Consider the following 24,422-nt stretch of genomic DNA (forward strand, 5'->3'; position numbering starts at 1 on the left):
TGGTTAGGCTAAATAATAGCTAGGCCTACCTGTACAGAAAGAAAAGCATGACGTTTAGTCAATTCTGAAGCTATTGCTTGTGTGTGTCCAGTCTATATGCAGGAAATTAATTTAGGTTTATTAATGGGAGTGGACTAATTTGTATACTTATTATTTGTATTTGCATTTGAGATACAGATTTATGAATTAGGATGAAGCAATTGGCAATATGCATTTATCTTGGCATCCTTAGGATGTCCTCATGTTCAAAGGGAAACTCAGAAGCTTCCAGTTCATGCCAATAGTGTTTCCCTTATGATGGATAGACTTAAAAACTAAGTCTAGGCCCGGCGTGGTGGTGAGCGCCTGGTAGTAGCAGGTACTAGGGAGGCTGAGGTGGGAGGATCCCTGGAGCACAGGAGGTCAAAGCCGCAGTGAGCCATGATCACAACCACTGCACTCCAGCTTGAGTGACAGATAGAGACCCTGTCTCAAAAAAAAAAAAACTAAGTCTAAACTTGTAGATCATCTCATGATAGATTCATAGGGAAATGATACAGTTGACCATTGTTGTTCTGGCAGGTTCCATGTGCTGAGTCCTCGGGTATATATCTCACAGGAAGGGATTGCTTGGGTGGGTCATCTGTGTTCTCTGTTGGCCGAGTAATCACTGGCTGGGCTGTGGGCACCAGAGAGAGAGAAGAGTATGGGCGGTTATCAGTCTGTCTCCCTGTCTTTAGCCTGCAGAACCTGTGTATCACCCGGTTTTGTCACTGTTTGCAGGGATGCGCATCTTCTTTGGACAGCGCAGAGCCTGTCCCATCACCCAGCGGCCTGCTCTGCTACTTTCTCATGGCTCGCTGGACTCCTGGAATCCTTAGGAAGGATCCAGGCAGGCGATGCCAAGTTTTCCTTTAAGCTGGGAAGGTAGTGGGAGTCCACTATGTCTGCTTCTAGTTCCTTCTTCCCCAGAATGTTCTGTAACCTGGGGAGGCATTTGATGAGGGTCTATGGTGAATGCCCATTTGTGGGGTTTGCCTACTGTAAATGAGGTCTTACTTATGTGCTGGCCCTGGAGTAACACACTCGAGGTGTACTTGGGAGTGAGGCTGTGGGAGTTTCGCCCTGTCACCCGGGCTGGAGTGCAGTAGCACGATCTCAGCTCACCGCAACCTCTGCCTCCCAGTTTCAAGCAGTTCTCCTGCCTGAGCCTCCGGAATAGCTGGGATTACAGGCACGCACTACCATGCCTGGCTAATCTTTTTATTTTAGTAGAGACGGGGGTTCACTGTGTTGCCCAGGCTGGTCTCAAACTCCTGAGCTCAGGCAATTCACCCGCCTGAGCCTCGCAAAGCGCTGGGATTACAGGCGTGAGCCACTGCACCTGGCCTTGAAGTTCTTTTTTGATGGTGGTGTTTGTGCCTTGATAGAGTTTTTAGGCTGAGAGATCATGGAGTTTATGCCTTCCTTATCAATGAGGCTGTTTAGTGGTGCTGGCCTTGTAGGCTAAGTGACTTGTCCAAGGTCACACAGCAAATGAGCAACAAGTCTTGGTTGGGTGGCCTTGCACCTGCCCCTCGTCCTGTGCTCCACGGTTCTTCTCGTGGTCAGTATCAGCGGGCGGCAGCCGCGCCTCCTTCCACACAGCTACTGTGGCTGTGGTGGCAACCCACTGGGATTATGATGATAATGACTTTTAAATGAAAGCTTAATTTAATAGTTGGATACATTAAAAGCCAAAATAGAGCAGTTTAAAAGAAAAAAAAAAGCCAAAACAAGAAAGCAAGGAGCAAAGAGAGTTATTTTCCTTAAGGGATCTTTGGTCTTCAGCCAGAATGGGCATTTGCTGCTCTTGACGGAACCGCTCTTTGGCTCCTTGGGAGAGCGGGTGGTCAGGGCGTGGGAGGTGGCCAGGCAGGCAGCAGAGGCGCAGCGGCTGGGAACGAGGCTTCCTCTAAATCATGTTACTAATGAAGCTTGTGAAGTTCTCCCAGTTGGGCCATTACCAGGGGCTTCCTATGTTCTCAGTAGGAAGAAGAGTCTTGAGCTCATTTCTTGCATTTTTTCTTCCCCCCTACAATTAAAAGCCCATCTCACTTTAAAACAGACAGGTCTGTTTTGTTCTTCTCTCTGTGGTCCCCATTCGAGATCCCGATAGCTGCCTGCCAGAAGGGAAGAGCCGTGCAGACAGTTTCTCCCTAGACCCATTTTTCCTCCCTGATCCTAGGCTGGTGATCCTCATTCTTTTTTTCTTTATTTTTATTTTATTTTATTATTTTAAGTTTTAGGGTACATGTGCACAACATGCAGGTTTGTTACATATGTATGCATGTGCCATGTTGGCGTGCTGCACCCATTAACTCGCTTTTGAGACAGAGTTTTGCTCTGTTGTTGAGGCTGGAGTGCAGTGGCAGGATCTCTCGGTTCGCAGCAACTTCTGCCTCCCGAGTAGCTGGGATTACAGGCCTGCACCACCACGCCAAGTAGCTAATTTTTGTATTTTTAGTAGAGATGAGGGTTCACCATGTTGGCCTGGCTGGTCTTGAACTCCTGACCTCAAGTGATCTACCCACCTCGGCATCCCAAAGTGCTGGGATCACAGGGGTGAGCCACCTCGCCTGGCCGGTCCTCATTCTTAATCAGCTTTTAGTTCAACTCTTGGAGTCATGCTTTTAAGAAGAATGCATAGGAGGCAACCTTGCCAGTTACCTGGGAGTGCCAGTGGATACTGCGATAGTCCTTGGCTACTGAGGACTCAGACAGCCGTAGCCAGCCGTCTAACAAGGGACAATGGTGTGGGCTGCCATGGGCCGTGGATGCCATCAACAGTATTGGAGCCCCTCTGGTGTCGGCTACCCTGAGAGGGGTAGAGTGTCCTCTGCCCAGATGATAACCAAGCAGATCATTGGAAACTTTGAGATTTTTCCTCTTTCTAGAAAACTTTATCATGATGAAAATTGCTCTTGTCATGTATTTAAATGGTGAGACGGTTTTGTAGAAAATATTTCATAATCATCTAATATGTATTTGTAATAATCTATGAGGATAGGTAGACAGTCTTGCAAAATTCACAATTACGCTATTAATAATGGATTGTTTTTTAAATGTATGATTTCTTCCCCCTCAGGTGATGTTCGAAATGATATCTATGTAACATTAGTTCAAGGAGATTTTGATAAAGGAAGCAAAACAACAGCGAAGAACGTGGAGGTCACGGTGTCTGTGTACGATGAGGATGGGAAACGATTAGAGGTATTTATTGTGGCGAGGGCTCATCTGTAGTGTTTCAGTTTTACTTGCCAAGTGCTCACCTTGGCTCTGCTACAGCATAGATATCGTCAGGGTGGGGCTTTGGAGTCCCGTTTCTTGGGATTGGCGTTGGTTCTTGTTTCCCTTTCTCCAGCTTGCCATGCAGGGTCTGGGGTCCTCTGGTCCTGGCAGCTGGCCTATCTCAGGAGGTCCCTGTGGTCTTTTTTTTTTTTTTTTGAGATGGAGTCTAGCTCTGTTGCCCAGGCTGGAGTGCTGTAGGTGTGTGCCACCGTGCCTGGCTAATTTTTGTATTTTTTAGTAGAGATGGGGTTTCACCATGTTGACCTCAAATAATCCGCCCGCCTTGGCCTACCAAGGTGCTGGGATTACAGGCGTGAGCCACAGTGCCTGAGCAGGTCCCTGTGGTCTTGACCACCTTTGCCCAACCTTATCATGGAGTCTCATTTGCTGTCACAAGCCCAAGGCCTAAAGGTCTAGCAGTCACACTAGAAGTACAGATACCATTGTTACGATTTGAGAGATGAAGAAAAATGAAGGCCCTAAGAAATCAATTAAATTGCTCAGGGTTAGAGAGCTCTAGGGGTGGAAATGAGCACCTGCTCATGACAGCCAGAGCTCTGACCTCGTGTTCTACCTACCGGTGATCATGAAGATCTGCTTCCATGGCCACAGCAGCCTGCAGGGTCCACCTGGGAGGTACTTAGAAGCTATTGCCTCCTCTGATGACCAGAGGTCAAACCAGAGCTGCTGTCCCTGTGAGATGCCTCTTTGCACCAGGGCTGGAGGACTGGGCTTTTCTGGGCCCATGGGGTTGTGCCTAAGGCTCAGTGTCGCCAAGAGAAGCATGATGTCTTTCTCTCTGGGTGAACCCCGTCCAGCATCACTGCCTGCCTCGTCTGCCTGGAAACATAGGTGCTGCCCTTGCCACTGGTCTTTCTGGTTGGAGTGAAGCAAACAGTGTTCATGGCTGGAGGAAGGGGAGGGGAGGGTTCCCACCTTTTAGTCTACAGTCCCTCACCCTAGACCTATGGGATGGATCAGGCAACTTCCTGCAGATCCTAATGTTAAAGTTATTAGGGTTGAGGGTCTGGGGAACTGGAGGTCAGTGTCATCCCCACGTGTCATAACCATCAAGATCTTCAATGTGTGAGAACAGGGGTTGGAGCTGGCCGCTGGCTTCAGGTGGATCTGTGCTTCCCTTGCTGGGAACACGTTCATTTGTGGTGGGGTGTGTTGGTGTTCTTGGAGCGTACCTGTCCCCCCGCATATATAGTGGGAGATGTATATGGTGTCAAGCTCTATGAGGTCTTACGTGAGCTCTTTATGTCTTCTTTTAAAGCATGTGATTTTCCCGGGTGCTGGTGATGAAGCGATTTCAGAGTACAAATCTGTGATTTACTACCAAGTAAAGCAGCCACGCTGGTTTGAGACTGTTAAGGTATTATTTACATGGTCATTTTATCACATGGCGCTGATTATGAAATGCTCATTTGTAACCCAAGGAAACATCCTAACATCCTCCTCAGCCTGGGAGCTGCTCCAGGCAGGCAGAGTGTCTCCCAACAAAGTCATTCAGTGTTGCTAAGGAACCACACTGGTGTTTCTTAGAATACATTTACTCTCATCTCCTTTTGGACGTAAAAATAGGACTTTCATGGAGACAAATGACAGAGTCTTTTTAAGATAGCTATTGTCTTTCTCTTCCCAGTACTGTTTTATGTGTGGCATGCTGTCTTTACACCAAACAAAAAAACCGAGCTGCCAGCCTGTGGAGGTCATTGCTGGGGAGTGGGATCCTGTTCTGTAGCTCTGACATGGTGCCTTTTCATAATGCAGCGTGCTCACATCTCCACGATGGAGTAAACACCGTCCCACCGCCAAGAGCTTGAATATTTGAAAACCAGGCCAGGGGTTGGCTCTGGAATACAGATGTTTGATGTGAGAATTAGGGACAATTTTTGCTTAGAGGCAGCATGTATTAGGTGTTTTTTCTTTTTTCTTTTTTCTTTGAGGAAAGCTTTCTTGGCGCAGCTGTGGGCAGGTCACCACGGCTGTGGAAGGAGTGTAGACCCTTCCAGGTTGGGGCTAAGAAGAAAAACGGCAACTTTTTTTTTTTGAGATGGAGTCTCACTCTGTCACCCAGACTGGAGTTCAGTGGTGCAATCTCGGCTCACTGCAACCTCCACTTCCTGGGTTCAAGTGATTCTCTTGCCTCAGCTTCCTGAGTAGCTGGGATTACAGGCATGTACCATGATGCCTGGCTAATGTTTTTGGTATTTTTAGTAGAGATGGGGTTTTATCATGTTGGCCAGGCTGGTCTCGAACTTCTCACCTCAAGTGATCCACCCTCCTCGGCCTCCCAGACTGCTGGGATTACAGGCGTGAGCCACCATGCCTGGCCCAAAAACAGCAACGTTTAAAAGTAGAATCTTGGCCGGATGTGGTGGCTCACACCTGTAATCCCAGCTCTTTGGGAGGCCGAGGTGGGCAGATCATCTGAGGTCAGGAGTTCGAGGCCAGCCTAACATGGAAAAACCTTCTCTACTAAATATATTAGTTGGGTGTGGTGGCACATGCCTGTAATCCCAGCTACTTGAGAGGCTGAGGCAGCAGAATCGCTTGAACGCGGGAGGCGGAGGTTGTGGTGAGCCAAGATCGAGCCATTGCACTCTAGCCTGGGCAACAAGAGCGAAACTCTGTATCAAAAAAAAAAAAAAAAAAAAAGAAAGAAAAAAGAATCTTAACAGTAATGGTCAGAGCATTCAGAAAAAAAAATTCAGCTGTGTCATGGAGTCAGTTGGCTTGGCAGCTGTTACAATATGATACAAAATTTTGCAGAGGCATTTTGTCTTTGGAAAAATCATATAGGGGACTAGGTGTACAGTATTTTCACCACTGCAGTTAGAAATGTTTACAGTTGTACCTGATAGCTCCAGTTGAATAAAGCTGTTACGCTGGATGATATTGATAACAGTGCTTAAACTTCTTTTTCAATTCTTGAAGGTGGCCATTCCCATCGAGGACGTTAACCGCAGTCACCTTCGGTTTACCTTCCGCCACAGGTCATCACAGGACTGTGAGTAGTCAAGCACTTTCTTCCCCCAAGTATTTTTAAGGGAGAACTGGGGGAAAGCGCGAGAGGCCACTCTCAGTTGTTCTGGAACTCGCTATCATAACACAATAAGGCTCATTTCCCACCGGAACCTATTCCTTGGAAACATTCTTCTCTCTTTTTCCTTGAGCAGATCTCAAGAGGAGATCTTAATTTCCTTCTCCAGTTCCTCCTACCCAGTGTTGCTGGTCCCCTTCTTTCTTTTGCTTTCCAGTCTTCCGTGTTGACTTGCCATCCATCCATGCCATCCATCAGAAAAGTTACTGAGCTGTAACAAATACCTCTCAAACATGGGCTCTTAAGGCGCCTGTCTTAGAATTGGAAATCTTGAACCCTTTTTGTCTTCCTTGGTGGCCCTTGCTGTCTGGAGCTCAGGGGTGGCTTTTCTCATAGACATTTTTGTGAATACTGACCATGGTGCCAAGACTTTAGGAGGAAAGAACTGCTATTTGAATCACTGTCCTTCAAAAAGAATTTATTATTGTTGACTGAAGTTTGTTCCATCACATTTTGTTAAATTAATTGTCAACTAAAGCTGTAGCCCTGTGCTAGACAGTAAGATATCACAGAAGGAAAACATGATTCCTGTCTTTCAGGGTGTGTGTTTCTTTGGCATTGGGAACTGAGACATATTAATATATGGGACAATAAGTGACAAAGAGAGTTGGCTACAGGCTTGTGTGCTGCAGGCAGTTAAAGGAAAAGAGTGGTGTGGAGGGCAGACCACCCTTTGTCACTGATGACCCTGTGGGGGTCACGCCGTGCAGTGGGCAGTTTCAGGTTCTGTGTGCTCTGGATGGAGCTTAAGTATGAGCCTCTTCTGTATCTTCATTTGAGGATAAGAATACCTTTCTGGCTGGTGCCGTGGCTCACACCTGTAATCCCAGAACTTTGGGAAGCCAAGGTGGAAGACTGCTTGAGCCCCGGAGTTTGAGACCAGCTTGGGCAACACAGTGAGACCCCATCTTTACTAAAAATCAAAACAATTATCCTGGTGTGATGGTGTGTACCTGTAGTCTCAGCTGCTCAGGAGGCTGAGGCAGGAGGATTGCTTGAACCCAGGAGGCAGAGGTTGCAGTGAGCTGTGATTGCACCACTGCAATTCAGCCTGGGGAACAGAGTGAGACCCTGTCTCAAAAACAAAAAACAAAACAAAAAAAACGTAAACCTTCCTCCTAGGGTATTCTTGAAGGTCAGGCAAGGTGGAGGCTGGCCACCTTCTGGCACGCTGCCTGGTATGGATAGGGGCTCCATTGTAGTTGCTGCTGCTGGAATAATGTGTTCATTCACCCGACTATTTCTGGGGCCTGGCCTGCCCTGGGCCCTCCATGTGGGGTGGGTGCGCCTGGACAGGGGGGCTGCAGGAGAGCAGCCTGGAGAGCAAATGCACGAGCACAGTCATGATGTTATGGTGTGTAGACCATCGAAAAGCTTGGGCCTGCTGTTGTTCAGGGGAGTTGGAGAGGCCTGGTGTGTGAGGTCTGCAGAGCTGGGGTGCCGGCCCACGACTGTCAATGGCAGATGTGTGTGTGGTGGGGCCTGGCCTGGGATGTGGCTGACTGGAGGGGTTTCAAGCAGCATGGGGTGCCTGGTGGTGGGTGGTGCATGGCAGGGGAGTGCGGGGGGTGGGTGGCGGCTGGCAGCTGCCGAAAGCATCATTGCACTCCTGTCCTGTCCCAACAGTGCATGCAGGCCAGGGGTTCAGTTACAAGGGCATCCAGGTTTATGTCTAATGGGAGAAGCAGGGGCAGAAAGGCCGCCGGCTTGGAAGGCAGTTCCCTGCCGTCTCATCCTTGCCCCAGGATCAGATCCAGGCTACCAGACCCTAGACCAAGTCGGATCTGCTAATGGTGCACAACATCCTTGGTGGCCGAAGCTGTAGGATAATAACAACTATCAACAGATGTTGGCCATCGTTCACTATGCTCTTACCATGTGCCCGACACAAGAAGTTTATTGTGTTATTTGGATTTGTCCTCGCAAGATTCCCATGTGGTATCAGTATTATTACTTCCCACATTACAGATGAGGAAACTGGGGCTTGGAAACCCCAGGTCAGGGGCTGAAAGGCACCCAAGTAGTCAGTGGAAGAGCTTTGGTTCTAAGCCAGGTCCTTGTGCCCGAGCCTTATGCTCCAATGCCTTGGGGGAGTGGCGAGGCCACTTCTTTCCTTTGGCTTTTATTGAGTTCCTGCTGTATACACAACAAGCTGCTGGGGTTTCTCCTCTTGCAGAGCTTAGGTTTGAGTTGAGGTTTGAGATTAGTTTGCAAGAACCAGCTAGGGCGTGGCAGCCTGTGAGTATCACATGAATTAGGCAGAGGTATGATGTGAGCGGAGGGTGCTGGTGGAATGGGGGTGGCTGTGGGCACAGGTGTGTCCTCGACCAAGGCATGGAAGGCATGGTGGGGGCCAGCCTAGTGGGCTGCAGTGTGCCCCAGACCCTCTAGGGCTCCACGCATACATCACCCTGAGGCCCACGGAGGAAGCAGGGTAAGAACGGGGTTCTGGAATCCACAGAGGACTCGTCTCAAAATCACGCTCCCGTCTTTTAACAAGCTCATTCTCTCTAATTAATAAATTACACTAGGGCAGAGCGATAGCTCCTGTAGCATTTCAATTTTCAAAATCCTTGTTTTTCTTGTCAGTTTTAAGTACTCATTATAGACAAGATGCTATCACCCAACATACCAGGACACATCTGCATAATAAATGAAGTCTCCGTGGCCACAGCTTGTGGAAATAAGGTTTTGGAAACATGTTGAGCATCGCAAGTGCGATGCCGATGAAAGCCTGGATGTCGGCCGCTGACCATGGCCTTCGGGGCCTCCCCAGCAGCCCTGCATGCAGATACCTGGGGCAGAAACAGGTAGAAAGAGCTGAGGCCACATTGGTCCCCACTTGCTACCCTGAAGAGGAGGCTAGCAAAGGGAATAAGTGATGGGATTTCTCACCTGGGATCTGTCCTTGGGATTGGAAAGTTTGGTGTCGATGGGTTAACATAATACCTTTCCAGCAACCTGTCGGCAACTCCAGCTGCACCAGACCGTGTGGTCCACGGAGCCGGGCAGACTTGCAGCTGTCAGGCCCAGCTGGCCAGGAGCTGAGTTTTCTTGATTGTAGTGGGCTTGTTGGGTGGGGTGGCCTAGGGAATGGGCAGCTCTACGCACACTCCAGAACACACGACCCCTACTGCTATTCCTAAGGTTCTGTAAACTTGTCATATAAACCATCCATCTCATGATGGCTGCTAGTGAGCATGCAGTAAAAAGCGGTCCATTTCTCGGATGTGAAGATGCAGAATGTTAATAAAAGTTGCACTTACTGTACTACTTACTGGTAGGGTCAGTAGAAGCCTTCTGCTGACCATTATTGTCACACGTCCTTCTGAACCCTGGCTGTTTTCCTGGAGGCATGTCTTGTTTGTTGTCATTGTTTCCAAGTCCACCCAAACTTAGGAGGAACTGTTCTGTTCTTTGCTATTTGAACACTGAAATATTTTATGTGCTCTGGTGCCCTTTTACAGAGTTATTTTTTTAGAATCCTAGGGTACATATATTTTACTTCTGTTTCTTCCTGTGTTTTTTGGCTGGTTGATTATTCATGGAACCGTTTAATTTGCCAGGATGTATTGAGCACAACCAGGAAGGCAAAGGGGATAAGCCATGTTGTCTTGGGTAATGGGATCTGAGAGTAAATATTTTGAGCCGTGGACTCAAGGCGGGTGGATGTGTCATTCTCCCTCTCTGATCTCTGTCCTTTCATCTATAAAGAGAAAGCTTGGAATCTGTAATTGTAGCGATAGTTTCCAGCTCTGGTCCTCTGTTTCTGTGCTCTGCTGGGATTGCAAATTGAGGAATTTCTGGCAGATCCATTTCTTCAGTCCGTGTTCCTCATCTGTCCTGGCTCATCAGTCCTTCCCCGCCTTTGGCTCTCGCTGTCTGTCACCAGCCACACTGGTCTTCTGTCCCCAGATGTGCCACACTGGTCCTCGTGAGGGCCTCTGCGCTAGGTCCCCCTCTTCCTGCAGCATTGACATCTTGGCTTATGTGCTGTCCAGCTTCTCAGAGAGATGTCTTCTAATAAATTGGATTGTCCCCGTTGTCACTGTGACCCCTTAAGAAACCACAATGTTTTGTTTTCTATATCATCTGAAAGCTCATTTGTTTGTTGACTGTCTCCCAAAGTGGCACAAATATGGATTGAGTACCTGTTGGGCACCAGGCTCTATTTCATGTACTAGGAAATGGCAGTAAAACAAAAGGTCACTTACATTCCAGGGTCTAGTGGATGAAACCAACAATAAATAGCAACAAGATCAACAAGATTCTCTATCAGTCTATCTCTATCTCTATCTCTGTCTCTGTCTCTCTCTCTATCTCTATCTCTGTCTCTCTGTCACACACACACATAAACACACAACGTCTGGTAGTGATAAGAATTATCACGAAAACTAAATCAGGTGAGAGGAAAGAGGGTGATTGGGTGACTAATGGGCTATTTTAGACAAGATATGGTCACTTTGGAGGAGGTGACATTTTGGCAGAAACTTGAATGAAGTGAGTGAGCCCCACATGCAGATACCTGGGGGATGAACTATCTCTCCAAAGGCAGCACAATTTCACATTGAGGTCGTTAGTCCATTGGTAATTCACGTGATGGATATTGCAAGGCAGGAATTGATTTTAGTTTTCTGTATTGACCCGCAGTTTCCTTGGTGGAATGGTCTGCCCCTTCCCAGCCTCTGTCGTTTACTGTGGCCTCTTGTTTCCAGGCCCTGTTGATTTCCGCTGGTCTGGGCGTCTTAGGTTGAAAGCACACGGTCTTTCTCATTGTCATTTTACAGTTAGTCTCGCTTTCTAGTGTTGCGGGCTTTCCTCTGCCTTCTTCAAGACCATTCTACTCTTCTTGGCCCTTTATCCTGGAATCCGTTTTCACGTTCCAGGAAAAATCTCTTCTATGAGATTTTGATTAGAATGGCTTTGAATTTATAGATTAATTTGAGAACAACTGATCCCTTTATGCTAGGAATCTTCTTACTTGTAAACGTGGTCCATTTTTCCATATATTTATTAGATTGGCTTTAATACCTGTTCGTATAATTTTGTAATTGTTTTCATAAAGGTAGCCTTTGTAGCTTCTTATAATGTTATTTCGTCATGATAATTGAAGGCAATCATCAATTTTTTTTTGTTTTTTGTTTTACAGCTAAGGATAAATCTGAGAAAATATTTGCACTAGCATTTGTCAAGCTGATGAGATATGATGGTACCACCCTGCGAGACGGAGAGCACGATCTTATCGTCTATAAGGTATCTGGTTGCATTGGTACAATATTGCTGCTATAGACAGTTTCAGTCTTTTCTGGGCTCCCTGACCTGGACCGACCTTTCCCATCATTGTGAGGAAGCTGCTATCTAGCTACATTTAATTATGCAAATGAACATTTCCGATGACCAGCCCTTTTGTTGTTCCTAACGGGAAAAGATGATATACAGTATAACAATAGGTGCCATCTAAAAATGCCGTGAACATGAATTATGCTGCAGGAATAAGGGAAATTATTAAAATGTGTATTTAATATGATACAAAGCAATTATGATGGTTACAAGGATTAGGGATAACAAAGGATGGCAAAAATGGTGTGTTGCTGTTTGTGAATTGCCTTTGACATACGGCATGACTAAATCCACAGGCCGAAGCGAAGAAGCTGGAAGACGCAGCCACATACTTGAGTCTGCCCTCCACGAAGGCAGAGTTGGAAGAAAAGGGCCATTCGGCCACCGGCAAGAGCATGCAGAGCCTTGGGAGCTGCACCATTAGCAAGGACTCCTTCCAGATCTCCACGCTCGTGTGCTCCACCAAACTGACTCAGAATGGTGCGTTCGAGAGGAGAAACACACTCACCCTAGGAGCTCTGCCCCAGTCCTGTCTTTTCCATGCTCCTTCCTATGTGGAGGTGTGCTCCGTAGGTGCATGAACGTCACCCATAAGGCATTCATTGCATCGGGCTGTGATGATTTATCAATGCATAGAAGGTGGCATTTGTTCATTTATTGTAATTTAAAATTCACACTTCTACTCTGGTCTAAGGGTTATTCTTTTATTTTTATTTTTATTTTTTAAGACAAGGTCTCATTCTCGCTCTGTTGCCCAGGCTGGAGTGCAGTGGTGTGATCTCAACTCACTCCAGCCTTGTCTGCCTAGGCTCAGGCGATCCTCCCACCTCAGCTTCCCATGTAGCTGGGACCACAGGTGTGCGGCATCACGCTTGGCTAATTTTATTTTTATTTTTTATAGAGATGAGGTCTCACTTTATTGCCCAGGCTATTCCCAAACTCCTGGGCTCAGGCAAACCTCCCGCCTCGGTCTCCCAGAGTGCTGGGATTACAGGCACGAGCCACTGTGCCCAGCTGTATTACTCTTAAAGGGAGATAAAGCAATGGATTTACTTCTTAAAATGATTTTTGGCCAAAGGAAGGTAGCGTGACATAAAGGAAAGTGCACAAGATTTGGAGTCAGATCAAAAACCTGGAATCGGACCATAGCCCTGTGTTAACCCTGGGGATGCTGTTGAACAAGTCTTCTGCACATTTCTGGGTCTTATCTTCCTTGTCTGTCGATACGGGAATAGGGCCTGCCTCAGAGGGCTTAGTGAGGGTTACATGAACAGCGGGCTGGGAGCTCACCTCCCTCTTTATGTCTTCCCCATTCTCAGCTACTCTCTGAGATAATTACCAGTTATCTTTATTTTTAAAAGCTGGTTTGGATGATACTTTCTAGCCCTACTCGTGTTGTGGGATAAGGCAACCCCTGCTGACTCCCACACCCCAAAGCTCAGCCCTAATGTGGCAGATCACTCATCCATCAGCTGGTGCCGTGCCCTTGTGTGGGGTTCGGCCGATGCTTTGAGTGCCTGCACCACCACTGCTTGCAGCCTCTCCAGTGACATTGCTGTCCAGCCAGGGGTACTTCTTATTCAGAGCACACTGATGTTGTTGCTGTCACTCCGTCTGGAAGAGGCAGAAATCCTACATTTAAAAATTGCATCTTCCAAATGCAGCCGTATCACAGCTGTGCAGAGTGACTTTATGCTCTCTTGAAACAGAGCTTGAAAATCCAATTTTTTCCTCTTAACTTCCCGATACGGATTTTGATTATTACTGTCTGTTGCTATCATGAGTTGTGTCTCTGGGGGATTGTCCGTAAATCATGGCAGTAGTTTTGGATTTGCCCAAGGGACAGTCATCGTTTGGACTTTAATAGGATAAACACAGGACAAAAGTAAAGCCATTGTCTGGAAGTCAGGACATTGTAGTGGAGCGTGCACTGAGTGTGCTGCATGTTTGGGCATACGAGCCCTGGGTCAAATGCTTTTGGATCTTTCCGTTTCTGCACTTTGCACTCTGTTGTTCTGGGCTACACTTTCCCACTGCTGGTCTGCTGAATAAACTGCTTGGTGTGGGAGCAGTAAGTCTCTTAAGTGCCTTAAGCCTACTGGGATACTTTTATATTCCATTTGCATGCATTTCTCGAACCATTTATGAAGGGTCCTAGCTTGTGGTTGTGTAGTGGTCTCCATGAGCATATGAAAAACCTTACCTGGGGGTGGGATCTATGCGGCCGTGCAGTGGGGAAGGGAGAGAATGCACAGGGAGCCTGCTAGTGGCGTGCCCAAGGCATGTGCAGTGTATTAGTCCGTGTTCATGCTGCTGATAAAGACATACCTGAGACTGGGCACTTTACAAAAGAGAGAGGTTTAATGTACAGTTCCATGTGACTGGGGATGCCTCACAATTGTGGTGGAAGGCAAGGAGGAGCAAGTCACATCTTACATGGATGGCCGCAGGCAGAGAGAGAGAGAGAGCTTGTGCAGGGGAACTTCTCTTTTTAAAACCATCAGATCTCATGAGTCTTATCACTGTCATGAGAACAGCACAGGAAAGACCTGCCCCCATGATTCAATTACCTCCCACCAGGTCCCTCCCACAACACGTGGGAATTCAAGATAAGATCTGGGTGTGGACACAGCCAAACCATATCATGTGGTCAGCAGTGCGGGGCTCAGCTTGGGACTTGGTTATGGAAAGGATGCTCCCCTGTGACATGTTGGTCTCTGGATGTGGCCTCGATAGCTCCACTCGCCTGACAGATGACAGCATCCAGAGCCTAATTTAACCCAAAGGTGACATCTCCAGGTGGGCCACACTTTAGCATTTCAGTAGGTGCCATGTGTTGCAGTGCTCATGGTGCAGGAAGCCATCATCTCATAATTGGGTCATGTTCCGAAAGCACGCTCGGAAGTCATTACTTAACTTGCTCATCTTTCCCCATTCAAAGCAATGCTCTGAGCTGCGGTTAGGTGATGAGGCCCATCCACAGAATCCTTCTTAACCCTTATGACCCTGGAGAAGGGGACTGTGGACCAGGACATCCCCCTGGGGGGTGGGGTCAGTGGCAATCCCTCCTTTCACCTTCAAGCTCCTTAAGTCTCACCAGCTGCAAAGTAATCCCCTCCCCAGACTGAGGGAGAGGGCACCCTGCTCTCAGCAGCAGCTGTTGCCGGGCAACAAGGAAATTCCGATGTGCTGCCACTCACCAGGACTGATGGGAAGTCTGCCTTTCATTTCTCACCAGCCACGGTTCCCCTTCTTGGGATTGTGGCATGTCAGGTGTGTACAAGATGGAGCTGCCCCAAATGGCATCTAAGCATCGACTCCCACATTCTCATTTGAGGGAATCATTTTTCTGAAACCGTGATTTGTTCCTGCGAAGTTCCATTACTTAGGGAAACGCAGTGGCTGAATTATTCATTGAGGTTGGTATTAAACTTCTCTGTCCTCAGCATTATGCTAGATGCTGTGGGGGATATGAAAGAAGTGTAAGATGTGATTCCTCTTCTCAATTAACTGACTATATAATTAGAAAGGAGTCATGAATATGGGCTGTGAGTCCCGGTAATAAGGGCCTGGGGTGGGACTCATCTGCCTTGGGCAGCCTCATGGGGGCTGGACAAGCCCTGTTTTCTTCCAACACTCCCTTTGCTCCAAGGTGTTTTACTCCTCATTAGCCCAATTGGACTTTGTCTCAAACTTACAATACAGCGTGCCACCAACTTTGAATGAAGGGGATCCAGATTATTACTATCTATTAAGGAAATACTGGTAATTCTTGTGAGATGGAAATCTCCCTTAACCCTAGGACCAAGAGTGTGTCTGGGCAGGATGGAGCCTTTTCCATTACTTCACTTTCACTTAGAAATGAAGACATGTTGCCCAGGTGCAGTGGCTCACATCTGTAATCCCAGCACTTTGGGAGGCTGAGGCGTGAGGTTCACATGAGCCCAGGAGGTTAAGACCAGCCTGGGCAACATGACGAGTCCCTATCTCTACTAAAAATTAGCTGTGCATGGTGGTGTGCACCTGTAGCCCCAGCAACTTGGGAGGCTGTGGTGGGAGGATTGCTTGAGCCTGGGATGTAGAGGCTGCATTGAGCTGTGGTTGTGCTTCTGCACCCCAGCCTGGATGACAGAGTGAGACCCTGTCTCAAAAATAAATAAATAAATATATAAATAAATAAAAAAGAGTAGAGTGCTCAATTCGTCATCCTCTCCTGGGATGACTGCTGCCATTTGTGCTTTGGACTAGGCATTCTGCTAAGTGCTTTCTACACGTCATGTCAGTTAATTCTTACAACCACCTTGTGAATCAGGCAACACTGTACCCATGGTTCAGATGAGAACACTGAGGTGAAGTTACTTCCCCAGGCCAAGTGGTTGCTGCATGCTGGTGGTTAAGCCCACACTTGGGCATCTTCCACGGGACCTTTGGGTGCTCCTTTTTTGTCTCCCTATTTTTAACTCTTCCCTTTGTCAGCTGTACTTGTTTTGGAGCTTATTGCCTGCATGCCTTTTGTACAATTTGATGCTGAAGTTATAATGGATGTCTGTATTTCCTGATTTTCTACCTATAGTCACAATTAGAGTTTGTTTTTTTTCTTCTTCAGTATTAACTAGGGTTTTGTTTTTTGATTCTTTCTTTTATGGAGACAGTTTCTGTAGCTGAAGTTGGTTTGTGAGCATAACGGTAAATTAGATGTACTTTGTTAATGGTATTTTTTCAAGTAATGGGATGTTAATATAACTTCAGGTGAAACTTGGGTAGGCATATGTACTTTCCTAGAGAGCTTTTGGATCCTGACTTCTTACCTTAAAGAATATCTTGGGCCAGGCATGATGGCTCACACTTGTAATCCCAGCACTTTGGGAGGCTGAGGCAGGTGGATCACCTGAGATCAGGAGTTCGAGATCAGCCTGGCCAACATGGTGAAATCCTGTCTCCACTAAAGCTACAAAAAAAATTAGCTGGGTGTGGTGGCGGGCACCTGTAATCTTAGCTACTTCGGAGGCTGAGGCAGGAGAATCTCTTGAACCCAGGAGGCAGAGGTTGCAGTGAGCTGAGATTGTGCCATTGCACTCCAGCCTGGGCAGCAAGAGCGAAACTCCATCTCTAGGAAAAAAAAAAAAGAAAAAGAAAAAGAATATCTTGATGCCTTAAACAAAAACATTCCTGGACACTGTCTTCTTCCACATTGACTCTTTAAAAACCAGTATATTCATTCCTTGCTCTTTCTATATAAAATGCAACAAACAAAAACACAACCATAACAACCACAAACTTCTGTGGAAGCCCTGACATGGTGAGGGCCGGAAGCTCCCTCAGTGCAGGTGTGGTCTCAGTTGTCCAGAGCTACTGTAGCTGCGGGGACTCTTAACCTTGTAGTCTCAGTACTTTAATTTGTGTTAGTTATTTTATTTATATTATCTATAAAAAAAATAGCAGCTTGTTCTTGAGCAGGAGAAACAAACCATTTGGTATCCAGTGCCTGGGCAGCGCTTTCTGGGTGAGCAGGCCTCTTCAGGCCTTGTGGTGCTCTGAAACTGCCTTCCCGTAGAATAGAAAGACAAGGTTTTTTTTAGTTTCCCAAATGCACTTTTAAAGCTTCTACATGGAAATCATTTCATGGTAAATGTCGTTGGGAATAATGAATTCAAGCGTACTAGGTGTTAAGTATGTTGCTGCAAAGGAATGGAATATTTAGCAGGTGAATCTTTTAAAATAGGGTTGATTTCTCTGTTCACAAAATTTTATAGAGAACCTCACATAATGCATGATTAACAGAGACAGAACAGAGTTTCTTGCTTGTGAAGATCTGATTGTCATTTTCTGTTTCCAGTGGACCTTCTGGGGCTCTTGAAGTGGCGCTCCAACACCAGCCTGCTGCAGCAGAACTTGAGGCAGCTGATGAAAGTCGATGGTGGTGAAGTAGTGAAGGTAACATGGAGCCCAAAGGGACTTTTTGGGTCTTTTTTTATTTTTTTAATGTATGTTAACAGAAGTAGGCAGTGACTCCAAAGGTAGTATAGGATTGTGGTTATACTCCCTTTAAAAAATAGTGACATACGGATCGGATGCGGTGGCTCACGCCTGTAATCTCAGCACTTTGGGAGGCCGAGGTGGGTGGATCACCTGAGGTCAGGAGTTCAAGACCACCCTGACCAACATGGAGAAACCCCGTCTCTACTAAAGATACAAAATTAGCCGGGTGTGGTGGCGCATGCCTGTAATCCCAGCTACTCGGGAGGCTGAGGCAGGAGAATTGCTTGAACCCAGGAGGCGGAGGTTGCAGTGAGTTGAGATTGCACCATTGCACTCCAGCCTGGGCAACAAGAGCAAAACTCCATCTCAAAAAAACAAAACAAAAAAATAGTGACATACACCTCTAGGTGCACAGAGTGCTTCTTGGCTTCTGGTTTGGGGGGACTCTCTGGGTTAGCCGTGAAGGGGACTGGCTTTGCAATCAACCTCATCGTGGGTTCTGTGTCCTCTCCCCATAGGTCCTCACTACAGGACTCACAACAGTTCAGTGACCTCTTTAAGCCTCTCTTTCCCCTGCCATGAGAAGTGGGGTAACAGTAGTGCCTTCTGCAGGGTCGTTGTGGAGCCTCAGGTCTTTTTACTGTTGTCATGATCCTTGTTACTGCCATCAGCATTCGTACTAGACTCCCTGAGATCCTCTTTAAGTGACCAGGAGAGGTCTGTGGTGTGGTAGAAAGATCACGACACTGAGAGGCTTGTCTGGGCCGTTTTCTTCCCACGGGACGCTCTGCAGCAGTGTCGGGTATAATTATTTATTCAGACTCTTGTGGTCTCAGCATCTTTATCTATGAGATAGGGCAGTCAGATTACATGGCCTGAGGTCCCTGGGAGCACTCAGCTTCTGGAATTCTTTATTCTGTAATTGTTTGTGGCTCTGATATTTTCTGCAGTATTAGGCTCTTCTCTGCTCTCAGATACCCCACAATTTGCTGGGGCAGCTTTTCCTTGTACGTGAGGAAGCGAATTTCCATTTTTAGTCGATTCTGTTTTTGGCTATGGGACAATAAGGGGGTCACTGGCATGTGGCGTTCTATAAGCATAGACTCTCCAGCAAGGTCTGTGTGTTGCTGCCTCAGTTCCTCACTCTCTAGGAGAGGTGATTGCAGAAAGAGACGACCTTATCTCTGTAAAAATTAATTACTTAAAATGGCCTTAATTAACCAGCAGTGTGCTTCACTTCAGTATCAATTAATTCGGTCGCACCAGTTTCCTGAATCGTATAACCCTTCAGACATATACTCACTAATCTTAAAATTTTAATCATCTTCTCAGTCCTGGTCTTCTCCCAATGGCTTGGACAATGTTAATTGCATTTTAAACTTCCCTGTGTTCTGTAAATTCCCTAATTCAGATGGAAACTAGGTGAATACATGAACGTAGTTGAGAAGAATCCAGTTAATGAAATTTTGCCCTCTTTCATTTTGAAGTCCCTGTATCATATTAGGAATGAGTTGTATTTCTGTCGACCAGTTGCCACAGTTACCTGGAAGAATGTAGAATGATCTTGTCCCGTCATTCTCCCCCATTCCCCTCATCTCATAGATTCTCACATTTGATTATTCATCCCTAGACGTGGCCTTTACACCTTTCCCTTCTTCCTGTGCGTGCTGGTACCACGCAAGCCTGGGTGACCTGTCCAGCCCTTACCTACCTTGCCTAACTTTGTGCTTTTTCTCTGCTGGCGTGTCTGACATGCGCCGTGAGCCTAGAGAGTGGAACTGACTTGAGGCCACGGGGCTGTTAATGGCCAGCCAGGACTTGAGGAATTCCTGCCTGCACGGGGCTCCTTTTGCTGATAGGGATGCTGATAGATTGTGGGTTTGGTTCCATTTATTCAGGACCTCCCTTCTGAGTATTGATGACTGATAGCAGAGAGATGGCATTGCTTGGTAGATTGAGGAAGGTATTTGTGTATTTAGCAAAAGATACGCTGTCCCATTAGATGGAAAATGGAAATGGTGACTTTGGTCCCCTTGAACATGGTCTTAGAGAGAGGGTGGGGTGCCAGATGAAGCCCTTTCATGGCTCCGTGTGAAGGCCCTCCTTCAGGTGCTCGACCCTGCCCCACTGCAGCTCCGCAGCCCAATACGTGCAGCTCTATCTCCCTGTGGTTCTGTTTCTGTGCCACTGACCATGTCATGTGTCTGGGTGGGACCAGGTGGTCTACTTCAGGGACTTTGCATGAACCGTGACAGGCCAGGTCCTGCCACCTGGGAGCCTGTTGGCAGGGAAATATTTGGCTGTTAGCAGATGGCATCAAGTTTTGACCTTCGCAAGGAATCTACATTCTGAAAATGATGGGAAATGGTGCCAAAGTAACAAAGTGGTACAGGTCCACATAGTTAGGAGTTGATTAATCCCCTGACATCCAGACCAGCATGCCTTTTGGTCAGGTTGGTTTTGTTTCCCACTGTTTGCCTGTGACATTTTCTGGTTTAAAGTAGGTGGTGGCTGGCACAGCCAAGCATGGAGAGGATTTTACTCCTTAAAGGGTCTCTGATCTCATGCCGGGCATGCTGGGCATCCTCTCTCCCAAAGGAAACGGGTGAGGCTCATGCCGGGCATGCTGGACATCCTGTCTCCCGAAGGAGGTGGGCGAGGCTCTTGCTGCTGCTGTGGTTCCACAGCACTCCTTTGCGAGCGGGAGTTTGTGGTTTGCTTCTTTAGTCTTGGGACTATAGCAGTTTGAGATCCTCTGTGCCATCCCGAAGGCCCCCTGGGTGTCGGGAAGAGGCTGCACAGTCCAGGAGGAATCTGAACCAAACGCCTGATCCAGCCTTTCCTCTGATGTCCTTGCTATGTGATCACCTCACCCATTTATTTTTATTTTTCTTTAAATTACAGTTTCATTGAGATATAATTCACATACCAAAAAATTCATCCTTTTACTCTGAAGATTTTAGTGTCTTCACGGAGTTGTACAACTATTACCACTGTCTAATTTCAGAACACTTTCATCATCCCAAAAGAAACCACATAGCTATTAGTAGGCACTTTCTCCTCTCCCTGTAACCACTAATCTGCTTCCTGTCTCGATGGATTTACCTGTTCTAGATATTTTATGTAAATTGAATCATACGCCCTGTGGCCTTTTGTGTCTGGCTTCTCTCACTTAGCCTTGTGTCTTCAAGGTTTATTCGTGCTGTAGTGACTATCAGTGCTTCACGCCTTTTTTTGTTTTGAGATGAAGTTGTGCTCTTGTTGGCCAGGCTGGAGTGCAATGGCGCAATCTCAGGATCTTGGCTCACCACAACCTCCACCTCCCAGGTTCAACTGATTCTCCTGCCTCAGCCTCCCGAGTAGCTGGGATTACAAGTGTGCACCACCATGCCCGGCTAATTTTGTATTTTTAGTAGAGATGAGGGTTTCTCCATGTTGGTCAGGCTGGTCTCGAACTCCCGACCTCAGGTGATCTGGCCTCCTCAGCCTCCCAAAGTGCTGAGACTACAGATGTGAGCCACTGCGCCTGGCCTGCTTTTATGCCTTTTTATGGCCGATAACATTCCATCACATGGATAGACCACAGATTGTCTTTCCATTCATTAGTTGACACACATTTGTATTGATTCTGCTTTTTTGGAGATGATGAATAATATTTGTGTATAAGTTATTTTGTGAACATATGTTTCCTTTCTTTTGGAGATATGGCCAGGAATGAAACTGTTGACTCATCTGGTAAATCTGTGTTTAAGTTTTTGAGGAATTGTCAAACTGTTTTTCATAGCAATCGCACAATTGTACATTTCTACCAGCAGTGTGCAAGGTCTCCAATTTCTCTGCGTTCTTGCCCACTTCTTATTATTCATCTTAAGTTGTAGCCCGGATAGTGGGTGTGAAGTGATAGCTCATGATGGTTTCCCTTTGTATGTCCCTAATGAGTAATCGTGATAGATCAGTACTTCGTCATGTTTATGGCCAGTATTTCGTTGTGTGGCGTTCTGCCTCTCCTTGACCTTCTCTTCTAATGCGAATCATCACTTCCAACACCGTGATCTTCAGTCCGTCTTACATTTCCTGCAGGGGAGGATGGGGTGGGACTTGAAGCTGACTTGTAGTGTGACATGCCTTTGAAGTCTCTTCCTAATTACATGTATGATGCTTTGTCCTTCTTTGCAGTAGTATTTATTTGGTAAATTTTAGTCAACTGTAACTGTAATTTTGACATTGTTGTTGAATAAAGTAAGCACCTTCTGGTCTCAAAACTGGGATACTGCTGTGTATTCCAGTTGCAGAATCACGATCCTCTTCCATGCCTGGGCACCCTGGTTGGTAGAAGGTCCTTCCCTCTACTCAGCTGGGTCCTGTCCCTGTGTGGCTTCTGCCCATTCACTAGCTGAAGTCCTGTACCCAGTGTTTAGAATGAGTGAGATGCATCTTCCCAGAGTTGCCATTCAGCGCTTTGTCACCAGCCTTATGAAAACCGGAAAGAGGGTTGGAAAGGCCCCCTGGGGGAAGCAGTAGGCCCTCTCCTTGCTTTGACCCTCTCCATTTAACACTGGTGGCATTTCTTTGTTCTGAATTCACTCATCCAAAATTTTTGTCTTGTGTATCTAGTGGCTGAAAAGGATCCCGAATGGCTTTATAGGTAGTGCTGGGGGCAAGGTGGGTATTTGGAGTACTGCAGAGGTGATAGTTATTCCAGTGTGTGGGGGGAGTCCGGTGGGTTCACATTGTCACCTGACCTTCTGTGTCTATGCAGTTTCTTCAGGACACGTTGGATGCCCTCTTCAACATCATGATGGAGAACTCAGAGAGTGAGACTTTTGACACGTTAGTCTTTGATGCTCTGGTAAGAGAGCTTTCCTTCTCATATGCTTGGATAACACAGCGTTCTTCCATGCTGCAGCGTCTGAGGCTGGAGTCGGGGGCTTCGTCACAGTGACCTTGAACGCATTTTCAGTTGTAAATCCAATCAGAGATGAATTGGGGTGGCAGATTTTTCTTCTCTCTTTTTTAAATGTAAAACTGTAGTTAGGCAAATGTCATTTCTAGGGTAAGAAGAGGTAAACTAGCCACCAACTTCTATCTGAAAATGTTATGGTTCATATCCTAACACAGGGGTGCAGATGGTTCTGATGAAGATTATAAAATGGCTTACATTATGTTGCTAATGAAAATATTATTGATTAATTTGACAGGTATTTATCATTGGACTGATTGCTGATAGAAAATTTCAGCATTTTAATCCTGTTTTGGAAACTTACATTAAGAAACACTTTAGTGCAACGTTAGCCTACACGTAAGTTCCTACTTTGTTTTAAAACCAATACTTCTTTTTTTGGTATTTGTGTTATTTAGAGTCTTTTTCATGTACTTTTGTCTATGACTGTGTATTTACCCCTGCTCAAAACTCTGAGTTTACTGGGATAATTTTTAGTATTGTTTCCCTCTTAACATACCTAAAAACCTTGTTGAAAGAGATATGTGATAAATCATCATAATATTTTGGAATAAATTCTTGTTCTCCCTCACACCTTCCATTTCTCTTTGAAATCCTCACTTTATGTTCGATGAAACTGAGCTATGGATATGGAGTGTCTGACACCGCGGCTTCCTCGCGAGCCTTTGATGAATGGATAAATGCATGTGTTCCCGTGTTAAGGAGATTGGTTGTTTAGTGTGAATTAGATGCAGTTTTGTACTTTGCAGTGTATCTCCTTGCTCTTTAAAGAGCACCTTCCCTTTTCTTTGACAAGTTTCAGCTGTCACTGTCTTGGATTCCTTCTATCCACCCCTCTGCCCGTCTGTGCCCCAGAGGTGTAGGAAGACACCAGAGGCTATGCATTGTGCCTGGGCCAGCTTAGCAGTGTGCCTGGTATTGAAGAGCAGAGCCCTGGAGTCTGGAGTCAGGCTGCCTGGGCTTGATGTGCAGCTCTGTCCCTCACAAGCTCTGTGATCTTGAGCAAGTTGCTTAACCTCTCTGTACCTCAGCCTTCTTGTCTGTAATCAGAGCATGATTGTAGGCTGGTGTGGAAATTTTAATAAGTTATTACGTGTAGAGTGCTTGGACTAATCCCTGGCACTTAGAAAGCACTAAGCAATTATTGGGTTTCATTATCATTAGATTTATTATGATGACTTACCAGCTCTTTCATGGTGGAATTTATTGGCATTTATTCAGACTTTTTATTGTGTGAGTTACAGCAAAACTTAAAGATTTACATAATTTCTTTAAGAACATCCCGCTTAGAATCAGTAGAAAGGATTCTTTTTAGTGTGAGTAAATTTAGTTAAAACTCCCTTCTGTGTCTTCAACATACTTTGCAAAATACCTGTTTTTCCTCCCTGTGTGCAGTCATGAACTCAGGTCAGAGGACTCTGGCCTCCTGAAGCCAGCTGTTAGTATACACTGGCCCTGCGCCTGGATTCTTCCCTGTCTGCCTCGTGTGCCTGTTTACTGTAAGGTGGTGGGTGGAGCTCCAGGAAGGCTAAGAGCTGTGAGGTCCTCAAGCCTGCGGAACAAGCTGTGACTAGTTCTTTGCACTTGCTTGCTAATAAACGTTTGTTTAAAACATTTTGTTCACTGAGTGGAGATGCCTGGTGTGTGGGCATGTCGAGTAGTTCCTTACAGACCGTGGGGAGGGTGCATTGCAGGGCACTTTTCCTGGCTCTTGTGACCAAAACA

At 46.4% G+C, this 24,422-nt stretch overlaps 1 protein-coding gene across 6 annotated transcripts in view; it reads left to right on the forward strand.

Moving 5' to 3' along the window:
* DOCK1 (dedicator of cytokinesis 1) overlaps nt 1–24,422 on the forward strand; it is a 561,485-nt gene that overhangs the window by 119,830 nt on the left and 417,233 nt on the right. For all 6 annotated transcript variants that reach the window (XM_063607571.1, XM_034931700.3, XM_034931698.3 and 3 more), the window contains exons 14-21: nt 3,107–3,231; nt 4,589–4,687; nt 6,253–6,325; nt 11,568–11,671; nt 12,055–12,238; nt 17,595–17,692; nt 22,497–22,586; nt 22,936–23,036. In XM_063607571.1, the coding sequence (XP_063463641.1) occupies nt 3,107–3,231; nt 4,589–4,687; nt 6,253–6,325; nt 11,568–11,671; nt 12,055–12,238; nt 17,595–17,692; nt 22,497–22,586; nt 22,936–23,036 (874 nt within the window). The remainder of the gene's footprint in view (nt 1–3,106; nt 3,232–4,588; nt 4,688–6,252; nt 6,326–11,567; nt 11,672–12,054; nt 12,239–17,594; nt 17,693–22,496; nt 22,587–22,935; nt 23,037–24,422) is intronic.

The sequence above is a fragment of the Pan paniscus genome, chromosome 8, assembly GCF_029289425.2.
Source record: "Pan paniscus chromosome 8, NHGRI_mPanPan1-v2.0_pri, whole genome shotgun sequence".
NCBI classification, from domain to species: Eukaryota; Metazoa; Chordata; class Mammalia; order Primates; family Hominidae; genus Pan; species Pan paniscus.